The 12,098-nt window shown below is 43.1% G+C and overlaps 1 protein-coding gene across 5 annotated transcripts in view; it reads right to left on the bottom strand.

The window, feature by feature from the left end:
• The window catches only part of DMRT1 (doublesex and mab-3 related transcription factor 1), an 88,491-nt gene extending 77,057 nt beyond the window's left edge, over positions 1–11,434 (bottom strand). For 2 of the 5 annotated variants that reach the window (XM_048851247.2, XM_048851248.2), the window contains exons 1-2: positions 10,816–11,431; positions 5,274–5,460 (exon numbers count right to left, since the gene is read on the bottom strand). In XM_048851247.2, the coding sequence (XP_048707204.1) occupies positions 5,274–5,460; positions 10,816–11,139 (511 nt within the window). In that variant the 5' untranslated portion in view covers positions 11,140–11,431. Of the gene's footprint in view, positions 1–5,273; positions 5,461–10,815 lie in introns of all 5 variants that reach the window. The other 3 variants (XM_075128753.1, XM_075128754.1, XM_075128755.1) reach the window with 3 other exon arrangements.
• Between the last annotated feature and the right edge of the window lie 664 nt (positions 11,435–12,098).

The raw sequence follows: 12,098 nt of genomic DNA, 5'->3' as shown, positions 1-12,098 counted from the left end.
AACAGGGCTTTTGTCCTTGGGAAGGGCTGTATGCAGTGGTGTGTTGGGCCATCTCCTCTATCTCCGCTCCCTTCTTTGACCAACCTCTCTCTTCTCCCCACACATTCCTTGGGGAAGGGTCATCCTGCAATCTCTCTCCCTAATGCCAAGGAGATGAAGGGGAGCAGTTCAGAATTCAGAGCTCAGGCTGCCTGCAGACTCAGGCATGCACCGCTCCATCAATTATATTCCATTCATATTTGGAAGGTTATCTTTTCAACTGTCAGAGCTAAGGACTTCATTTTTATTTTCAGTGAAAGTTTAGACTCTGGGGCACAACAACACCACTTCCAAAATAGGGCCCACTCACCAGGCTGCTATGAACCAGCCCTATTCAACCCCTGCAGTTCCTTTTCATGAGAGTGAGGCAGGGCCTGCTATCTTTCTTAGGGTATGTCTACACCACAGCTGGAACGGAGCTTCCCAGTGTGGGTGGACAGACATGTGCTAGCTCTCTGCAAGCTAGTGCACTAAAAATAGCACTGTGGCCGCCCAAGTACATACCAGATTCACCATAAGCCATCATTATGTTTCATTCACATGGCACGTTTGAAGGCTTTGGGTCTTTCATGATATGGTTGGTCACCGAAATCGGATTCCTAGACTCTTTATTTTTAAAAGTGGAGTTTTTCCTTACTGCCGCCGCCTTTGTTTTGCTTTTCCACACCCCCAATGTCCCCTCATTCCATTAATGCGCAATTCACTCATTTCGTCTCCAAATCAGGTGACTTATTAAACTCTCGCTTGAGAGTAACATTAAAAACTGGTTAAACACAAGTGCAGGATACCTGAAAACACCCTGGATTGCAAAGGGGAAGATTCTCTGCAGCTCTCATACTAGGGCTGGCATCATCTTAACTATATAAAGATCCCCTGCAAAGGAAGTTTAATCTATATATGTTAATATAGACACATATACCTGTGCACCTGTGTACTTGTATCTAGGGAGGAAAACGTTCACACACATAAAATAACTAAAGACCAAGTTAGGTGCATAAATCTCAATTTGGGCAGCTAAGAAACTTAATTTCCAAAGGTGCTGAACAGTGACTTCTGTAGAAGTAGCCAGGTGCATGGTGCTGAAAATCAGGCCGCTCGGGCCTCACTCCTGCAAATATTTATGTGCATCCCAGACTGCTACGCTGGGCATCACAAAATGGGGAAGAGATGGACAGCCCTCTGTGGAGATAGAGGTGGTTAGGGACTATTTAGAAAAGCTGGACATGCACAAGTCCATGGGGCCGGACGAGTTGCATCCGAGAGTGCTGAAGGAACTGGCGGCTGTGATTGCAGAGCCATTGGCCATTATCTTTGAAAACTCGTGGCGAACCGGGGAAGTCCCGGATGACTGGAAAAAGGCTAATGTAGTGCCAATCTTTAAAAAAGGGAAGAAGGAGGATCCTGGGAACTACAGGCCAGTCAGCCTCACTTCAGTCCCTGGAAAAATCATGGAGCAGGTCCTCAAAGAATCAATCCTGAAGCACTTGCATGAGAGGAAAGTGATCAGGAACAGTCAGCATGGATTCACCAAGGGAAGGTCATGTCTGACTAATCTAATCGCCTTCTATGATGAGATTACTGGTTCTGTGGATGAAGGGAAAGCAGTGGATGTATTGTTTCTTGACTTTAGCAAAGCTTTTGACACAGTCTCCCACAGTATTCTTGTCAGCAAGTTAAGGAAGTATGGGCTGGATGAATGCACTACAAGGTGGGTAGAAAGCTGGCTAGATTGTCGGGCTCAACGGGTAGTTATCAATGGCTCCATGTCTAGTTGGCAGCCGGTATCAAGTGGAGTGCCCCAAGGGTCGGTCCTGGGGCCGGTTTTGTTCAATATCTTCATAAATGATCTGGAGGATGGTGTGGATTGCACTCTCAGCAAATTTGCGGATGATACTAAACTGGGAGGAGTGGTAGATACGCTGGAGGGGAGGGATAGGATACAGAAGGACCTAGACAAATTGGAGGATTGGGCCAAAAGAAATCTGATGAGGTTCAATAAGGATAAGTGCAGGGTCCTGCACTTAGGACGGAAGAACCCAATGCACAGCTACAGACTAGGGACCGAATGGCTAGGCAGCAGTTCTGCGGAAAAGGACCTAGGGGTGACAGTGGACGAGAAGCTGGATATGAGTCAGCAGTGTGCCCTTGTTGCCAAGAAGGCCAATGGCATTTTGGGATGTATAAGTAGGGGCATAGCGAGCAGATCGAGGGACGTGATCGTTCCCCTCTATTCGACATTGGTGAGGCCTCATCTGGAGTACTGTGTCCAGTTTTGGGCCCCACACTTCAAGAAGGATGTGGATAAATTGGAGAGAGTCCAGCGAAGGGCAACAAAAATGATTAGGGGTCTGGAACACATGAGTTATGAGGAGAGGCTGAGGGAGCTGGGATTGTTTAGCCTGCAGAAGAGAAGAATGAGGGGGGATTTGATAGCTGCTTTCAACTACCTGAAAGGGGGTTCCAAAGAGGATGGCTCTAGACTGTTCTCAATGGTATCAGATGACAGAACGAGGAGTAATGGTCTCAAGCTGCAGTGGGGGAGGTTTAGATTGGATATTAGGAAAAACTTTTTCACTAAGAGGGTGGTGAAACACTGGAATGCGTTACCTAGGGAGGTGGTAGAATCTCCTTCCTTAGAGGTTTTTAAGGTCAGGCTTGACAAAGCCCTGGCTGGGATGATTTAACTGGGAATTGGTCCTGCTTTGAGCAGGGGGTTGGACTAGATGACCTTCTGGGGTCCCTTCCAACCCTTATATTCTATGATTCTATGATTCTATGATCCTTAACTTGAAGGACATGAGTAGTCACATCAAAGTCAATCGTGAAAACAGTACTTCACTGCAGTCAATGGCAGAACTCCCAATTACTTCAACTGGGCCAGGAGTTCACTAATGTGACCATGCATGTGCTTGAAGTTATGGATATGTGTCAGTGTTCAGAGGATCAGGGTCTTATTTAGGTGCTTTGAGTGGTTTGAGCATTGGCCTGCTAAACCCAGGGTTGTGAGTTCAATCCTTGAGGGGGCCATTTGGGATCTGGGGCAAAAATTGGGGATTGGTCCTGCTTTGAGCAGGGGGTTGGACTAGATGACCTCCTGAGGTCCCTTCCAACCCTGATATTCTATGACTCTATTTTTGGGGGGAGTGATAGCTCAGTGGTTTGAGCATTGGCCTGCTAAATCCAGGGTTGTGAGTTCAATCCTTGAGGGGGCCGTTTGGGATCTGGGGCAAAATTAGGGATCGGTCCTGCTTTGAGCAGGGGATTGGACTAGATGACCTCCTGAGGTCCCTTCCAACCCTGATATTCTATGACTCTATTTTTGGGGGGAGTGATAGCTCAGTGGTTTGAGCATTGGCCTGCTAAATCCAGGGTTGTGAGTTCAATCCTTGAGGGGGCCGTTTGGGATCTGGGGCAAAATTAGGGATCAGTCCTGCTTTGAGCAGGGGATTGGACTAGATGACCTCCTGAGGTCCCTTCCAACCCTGGTATTCTATGATTCTATGACATAGGCTCCTATTTTTGAAAATCTCAGCCAAACTTTTCATCCCCACATGCTGTACATGATTTCTGAATTAATTTCTGGCAAAGGAATGCTGACCCCTATTTTGTCTTTTGTTGGAAACGCATCTACTTTTCAAAGGTCTAAGCACAATATTATCAATGCTGCTGCCTACATGGTGCTATTTATTAAAATGCTAAAGAAGAACATGGAGCTATTATGTTGAAGAACGTAATTATCTGTCACACTGACAAAGACACTCCGCTTAAAAAAAGAGTGGCCTGAAAGATGTTTATAATTAATTAGTCCTTTACTGACATCTTTAAAACATTTCTAAAGATTTTTAAATTGGCAATATTTACACTTTACATTTTTCAGTCCAGCATAAAGTTTTCCGAGGATCTTTTTATGGATCTGTGTATTTTTATAATATTACCAAGGGTGCTGAATGCACATTTTTATTGCAGTAAAAACTGAATAGGTTAAATACTCCATTGTATATCCATTGAGGCTGAAGTTCCTGAGTGTTTCACTGATTGCAACGTGATCTCATTTTCTGGATTTATCTGAGTAAGTTTTCCCCCTCTTTTGTCTGAATTAACCTCAATCTCTGGAAGTGATTTCACAAGCTGTTTTAATCCTTAACCAGCCTTCCCCACCACAAACAAAACCCAGTGTTCCAAATATATTTCTTTTTATGAAAAGATCATCTTTGGTTGACCGTGAGTCCGAACAGGATTGTCTGAATGAAAACAAAATCTGACTTGTTAATTCCAACAAGCAATTTTTCTAAACACAACCCAAAACAATACCCTCTTAACACACGCAAATCATGGAAATGCTATTCTGTGTGTACAGGGATTGGACCCAGAGGGGTTGCCTGGTCAACGTGGGATATAGCAATTCCATTTGGCAGGTGCAGGAATTAAGCTCTAAATGTACTGGAGCGGGCAATGGTGCCGGCTAGCTGACACACAGAAGCACCCTGGCCAGAGGTGATTTTTAGTTAATTAGTAGGACAATGTCCATTTCGCAAACATATTTTTAACACATTGCTTTACCTGTATTACTAACATCCCCTTGGTTACTAAACCTAAACGAAAATCCAGTTTCCTTCTCACCGTGTTCGTTTGCTTTTTCATCTCTCTCAGTTGGGACAATGGAAGTCGGTGAAGCTGGTTTCACTTTTGGTTATGACCCATTGTTATTTCTAATTATGTGAGGTTTTGAAAAGACAAAGCATCAGATCATCAGCTGGTGTAAATCAGCATTGCCCCACTGACACCAAGGGAACTATGATGATTTACATCAGCTGTGGATGTGGCCCAAGGGGCTTCATTTTCAGCCACAATGGCGTTGAGAGAACTCTTTTAAATCCCGGATATGAATGGAAATGATTGCATTCAATTTGCAGACTTGTTTCATGCCTACACATATATACAGTAGAAGAGCTGGCTGATGGTTTCTGAAATTTTCCATTTTGATTTCCACATGTTTTTGAAAAAAGAAAAAATATGAAAAATTGCTTGCTGTATCCCCTCCCCCCCCCACCTTTTCTGTCAGATTTTTTTCCGCAGCAGTGTTGCTCTGTGGGAAAGAAAAGAGAAGGAAACACACAGCAGACCTGTCACTGCAGCTATAACAAGCATGGAAAACAAAAACTAGCATCTCTCTGAAACAAGCTTTCTTCATTAGAGTGACCAGAACCCCCCTTTTCTTCCCCCCACTCCCTTACCTGATGGGGTGGTGGATGCTGTAGTTGCTGTGTTTGTTGAATGTGTCGGGCTGCTGTTTTCCAACAATAAACAGGAGCTGCCACCATTGTTTTCCTTCTTAACGAAGAGCTCTGGGGCACTTGGCAGAGGGATGGGATGGCTGATCCCCAGCTCTTCTTCTTGGGCCTGCTGCCTTCTCAATGCAACCTGGAAACAAGAACAACTATTCTGTGTCTAGTCTCTCGTTAGACAATGATCACAATGAACACAAGGGAAATTACCCACTGGTCCCAAACTAAGGGGCATACCACACATTCCAACAACTCATGGCTATTAATATCAGGACATGAAAGGGGGAAATAACATTCTGAGGGGTATAAAGCAAAAAGATGCTATGAAACAACGTGGGTCAAAATTTACCTTCATTTATAGCCATGCAAACTTCAGTTAGGTTACAGGGGTAAGATGAAAGACTCTTGTAAAATGCTACCGCCATAAAAAAATATGTCTTCTGTTTTCAGCAGGGGCACAGGAATTAAATACTTAGTACTGGCTAAAATCACACCATTCTTGTCAAAGATTCTAGCCAGGGTCAGCGTGATACAGTCATGCTCAGGCAAAGCAGGAAGAAGATTTTTCAAAGATATCTGGCTGTTATTTTATTTCTACTTGCTGTGGATCTGGGCAAAGGGACAGATAATCTCCTGTGTTTGTACATAGCCTCAGCGGGGCAGGAAATTCTGAAAGCTCCCACTTGCAAAGTAGCTGTTGCAGCTTTTCATCGGGGGGGGCTCTGGCCCCACAAGAAATGGCAAGTCTGAAGATCTCAGGAGATCCATGAAGGCCAGTGCCGAGAGAAGTAGTGATCTTGGGTTGCCCTGCAGGCTGCTGCCCCAGAATCCCCCTCAGGCAAGTTTTCATAGCACACAGGAGGAAAGCAGGGCAAGAGCAGTCACCAAATCCATAAGAATATGGCTGCGATGAGGACCATGGAACAAGACACACATGCCTCCCACATAAATGAACCCCAGATCCATGGGTTCTGTGGCCTGAACTTCCCCTTCATTCTACAGCAATCCTACCAATACACACAACCAGAGGAAACTCTGAGCTAGCAAACGATACCCTTGTTTTGCTCATGTAGACAACCTGTTGCTGACAACAAATGTCACAACCAGCACCAAAAATAGCTTTTACAAGCATAGGTACAAACAAACCATGTTCCGCACCACTTCAGAAAGAGAGGTCATCCACACATCCCACTACAGCAGTGTCTCTCGACATTTCCAGACTACTGTACCCCTTTCGGGAGTCTGATTTGTCTTGCCTACCTCAAGGTTCACCTCACTTAAAAACTACTTGCTTACAAAATCAGACATAAAAATACAAAAGTGTCACAGCACACTATTCCTGAAAAATAGCTGATTGTCTCATTTTTACCACAGAATTATAAAATAAATCCATGGGAATATAAATATTGTACTTACATTTCAGTGTATAGTATCTAGAGCAGTATAAACAAGTCATTGTCTGTATGAAATTTTAGTTTGTACTGACTTTGCTACAGCTTTTTATGTAGCCTGTTGTAAAAGTAGGTAAATATCTAGACGAGGTGATGTACCCGCTGGCAGACAACCAGGGGTATGTCTATTCCTGGGGGAAAACCATTGTGCTGCAGTTCTCAGCACCATTTCTCCTTGTTTGCAGTGGTAGCTAAACAGCAGTTAGCTGCACCCACGGCTAACACCCCTTGTCACTAACGAGTCATTTGGCTAGCACAGACATGGCATCAGAGTTTATAATCCCCTATGCTGTGATTTCCCATACAGGTGGCAGTTTGGTCCATGTTTGCATTTGAATTGTGGAAATCACCCTCCAACTTACAAGAGGTGACCATGTATTTTTTGGGGCACAGTTTTTGAGATGTCACAGTATAATTTACCTAGACCCTCCCTTTTCCTCAATACTACAGTATATTGAACAGTGTTATTTTTCTTTACTTTTGTAATGATGCTGTACCCCAAAAAAGCAGCATTTTTAATAATTGTTCTTGTAACAAAAACATCTTCCAATACAAACTCTTGGAATTTCATTTGCAAAATCTAGCAGCAACCTATCAGCTGAATGGTGCTAGAAGATTCCACCTGCTGGAAATGGGTCATTCCAAAATATATTGGGAGTGGTAAGTGAAGATTTTAAGGATCTTATCTCCTATACATAAAAAAATTCAACTGAAATGATGTGTGGGAACATTCAGCACTTCCAGGAAGCTCTGGGTTTGGTAAGGACAGCAGTCCCAAATAAGGCACAATGAGGTCTAGGGTCGAGATCAACACAGGTGGTAGGAAGAAACTCAGGAGCTTAAATAACTTTGGGGATCTAGGCCTATGTGCAGAGAGGAGTTAATCATATTATGGAAGCTACCTAGCAGCATGAGAACAATCTGTACAGAATCTGATACTTTTACTGATACTTTTACAATTTCAAATGGTTCTTTTTCACAGGGTGTCACAACAGGATCTCTGTGTATTATGTCCAGTGAGGTAAAAAAGCACCTATAATTTTTCCAAAATAATCACTGTAGTATTCTAAGAAAGACCTCCTAAAACCAACAATATTTGGGGGAAATGGGAGTACATGACCTGGTCCAAGAACAGGGACTGGGATGGGACTTGACCCCAACACTGCAAGGTTTTAAAAAATATGTCAACCAGCCACACACTTCAGTCACAGAGCAAGGGAATTATAGTTAATTTGGATTCTGGAAGTTCTGAGAGACAACCACTTGCAGAATTCAGAGTAACAGCCGTGTTAGTCTGTATTCGCAAAAAGAAAAGGAGTACTTGTGGCACCTTAGAGACTAACCAATTTATTTGAGCATGAGCTTTCGTGAGCTACAGCTCACTTCATCGGATGCATAGGTTTCAGTCCTGCAACATTTACTCACATAAGTAAGCCTAATGACTGCAAATAATTTATTCTAGTAAAACTGCACAAGTACGGAATGCAAAACAGGATGTTGCATCTCAAAGCCACACAATCTTTCTCATCCAAGAAGCCCTTATACACACAGAGTTACTCACATAAGCATGGGTTTGCAGAACTGGATTCATATGGATTCAATCCTGCAAACATTTACATGTATAACTGAGATTTCAATGGGACTACTTACGTGGGTAAAGTTACTCCCATGCAGGACTGGACCAAGCTTGAACTATTAGCTACTATTAGTTTCAGTGGTGCTGGAACAATTTTTATAGTTGGGGTGCTGAGAGCTATTGAACCAAACTGTAAATCCTGTATATAATCGAAACCCCTTCAAGCCAGGGGGGGCAGAGTACCAGCACCAATTATTAGTTTCCAGTTTTAAGTTTAAAACTAGCGCAACTCAAGAGCATAAGACATTGAATGGCCAATATTTTTTAAACAGATAATTCAAGGGAAACATGTTTTTAAAACACCACTACAAATATTTTTTACTCTTAGAAATGAACCACAGTACACCTAAAAACACAGAAAACATCAGAAAAAATAAGCATGTCAAACTGGAAAACTACAACTCAATTCTGCTCCCACCATTCATTGAGTTGATCAGATCCCCAATTATTTTTAAGATAATTAACTTAAATAGTTACCTACAAAAATATGAAAATTAGCTGATCTTACATGAAGAAGGTTTTTCCAAAAAATATCCATGTAGGGTAAGTGAAGTTGTATTTGACAATAGAAAATGCATCACCAAAAATTTTCATTGGAAATCTTGCATCTTGAATGTCTTAATAGAATTTAAAGTTTATAAACATATTTTATTTTTACTCATTTTTGCAATGGAAATACATTCACAAATTATTCAAAATCTGCTATATGAGTTATCCGCTACTTACTAAAACCACTTCTGAATATTGCTGTAAGTAAAGTGTCAAAATGTCATACCAATTTATAAAGAAAAGCATTCACATTCATTTACTCAATACAGGATGCTCTTCAAGACCACATTATCTGGAGATAGCAGCAAAGTAAAGCATTTTTATTCAGATTAAAAAAAATCCAATCATTTTGTTCTTTCCTTTTGCATACTGTAATTCCAAAATTTAAAGAATTTTTTTTCTTGAGGTAAGTGTTTTCCTATTAAGAGAATCATGTGTTACTCTTTGATTCATTACATTGGTTAGAGGATTAAACAAAATATGTATGATAGTATATGTAAAAAACCCAATTAGATTTCATAAAAATACCATATTGGACCAGCTTCTGCAATCAACACAGGTTAAACTCCCAAATCTTGAATCTGTGTCTGTATCAGGAGCGAGTAAAATATGTGGTCCTTTTAGGTCCCTTTAATGCGTTCAGATGCTTCCATCCACTTAGATCAATTTTACAGTTTGAAAATAAGTAACTATTTGCTTACATAAGGTAAATTAAATATACATATCAAACTGGTGAGGAAATATGTGGTCATTTGTTAACAGGAAAAAAACAGTGTGTGACAAGAATCTGCTTTTTAAATGTTTCTGTTTCAGTTTCTTTGCCAATTCTAAAACACAAATGTTTCATGGCTCCAGCGTGACTTCGTTGGGGTGTTTTAACTCAAATAGATCCGCATGCTCTTCAGAAGATTTTTCCTTTTTCTGTTGTAGATTTAGGTTACAAGTTTAGGTTGTTGATTGCAAAAGGGAAAAACAAGCATGCGTTAAACTCTAGTTTTGTAAAACATGATTGAATTCATTTCCATTCATCTAGAAAACCTGGTATGTATCATTATCTTCACATCTGTGAAATGCAGCTATTCAGCTCCATTTACAAACTTAGCAATTCTCGGTCAAACTACAAAGGTAGACTTAAGCAAATATATGTGGGCACTTATTTAATGTCTTTGGAAGTTCATTTTCAAAACATACTCTGAGCAGTTTATAAATACCGAAACCGGTGAAACACACATGAGGACAGATCGCACATACGCTTTTATGGACACTATCCAAAACATCTGAAGGGAATGACATGTTGCCGATAATTTAGATGAATAAAAGGCTTAGCAGGCCTCTAGGTAGGTTTTAAAGGTTTTATGAAATTTATTTGTAAACAAGAATGTATTTTAGTAGTTATGGCAGATGGAAACCATATAATGGCAAATAATCAAAGGCTGGGAGGAGGTGCAGGGTGGATTGAATTCCGCAAGTCTCTGTTTTAACGGACAGTCTGGAGTAATAAGAGATGTGCCATCCGCAAAGCATCAGCCTAGTGGGTCTAGAGGGAAACATGGAGACACTGGAGGAGATTTGAGGGGAAAGAGGGCTTTGGGGAGCAGGGTGTATATTCTTGCGAGAGCTTTTCTAGTGACTGCTGTCGAGCAGAACCTGCATCCGTGGGGGAACTGTTATTGTGCACGTGAGTGACAACCTGAAATAAGAGCTTTTAAACCCCTCTCTCTGCACTGCAGGGAGCTTCGTGTGCCTGTCAAGTATCTGCGTTTCAGACAGGTGCTAGGAAAGGCACATTCCACCACCCTTGGCCCCTTTTTTGATTCAATCGAGGAGGCCTGGTCCCCGTTTATCCCCAGCTCACCTGGGCTGCCATCACCCGCTGTCGCTCTGCGATCAGGCTGCATTTTTTACACTGACAGTCCCTCCACATGCAGAACCTCTTGTGCCCTTTCAGTGGCGAGGAGTAGCCGTGGTTCCTGCACCGGGCACACTTGGGGAGACGGGGAGACTTCTTTCCCGAGGCGGCGGTGGCGGCGGCTTGAGCCAAGACCCCGGCACCCCCTCCACCTCCGGCAGGAGTAGTAGCAGCCATCAGAACGGCGGCTTTCCCGAAGCTGCTCATCTTACCCCCCTGGGCATGATGGTCCGAAGAAGCCGAGGGCTTGTTGAATGAGTCATTGGGCATCGTCCCGGACCGGTTGGTTCGCCCGCACAGTTAGGGACGGGGGAAGGAGCTAATGTTTCAGGGGCTGGGGTGTGGCTGGGAGAAGAGAGGTTCGGCTAACACGTATTAGCCAATTCCTGCTGCAACAGAAGGAGTCGCTGCGATGCGGCCCAAATAAGACAGCTGCCCCCACCTTTTGCCCAGTTGGAAGCTGCGGTTGCCGCAGCAGCAGCGGGAGTAACACTGACCACACCAGCTCCTGCCCCCTGTGTTGGCTGAGTTTTGGCGGGCGGGCTGCTGCAGGTTTGGAACATTCGCTACTTTTTTCAGAACGCTGGATACTTTTTGGAACGTTCCCCGGGAGGAGAGAGAAAGCGAAGCAAACCCCGGCCTCTCCCTCCCAGCTCCTCCCCCTTCTTCCCGCCCGGCCAGCTGCTGCTGCAGGGCCCAGGGCGCTGAGCAGACCAGGTCCATGCCGCCTTGGCTCCAGGGCTGGGAAGAAGTGAGACAATCTAAATAAGATATTACACAAAAATCCAAGAGAAGTTGATTTACAAATCTAGGGTAGCAGGTCCCTTGGGGATGGGGAGAGAGTTGCATTTTAAACTGCATTTCAGCTCTTTTTAAGAGTCCCACAATAAAAATACCATTGGGGTGCCATGTTTATTATGTCTCAGGGACTCCAGCTGGAACCTGCTCATTTGACAAGATTTTACACATACACCAGCTGCCTGACGCACTCATCCTAAAACGCATCCTAAACAAGTGCATCTCCCTGCTAAGGATCCACCTCACTGGCGTTTTGATAAGTTAAGAGGTATGTCCACGATTCACACTGAAAAATAAATAAATAAATAAAATATGCAGGCCCCGATCCAAAGGTACAGTGCACTCCATTTATAAGAATCAACTGCATAGAGTGGTCTGGGACAAAAATAATTCCTATACTAAGACTCCACTTGTAAGACTCCCATCCTCTG

This window comes from Caretta caretta, chromosome 5 (assembly GCF_965140235.1).
Source record: "Caretta caretta isolate rCarCar2 chromosome 5, rCarCar1.hap1, whole genome shotgun sequence".
Taxonomy (NCBI): Eukaryota; Metazoa; Chordata; order Testudines; family Cheloniidae; genus Caretta; species Caretta caretta.
This window is presented reverse-complemented; position numbering and strand designations above follow the sequence as displayed.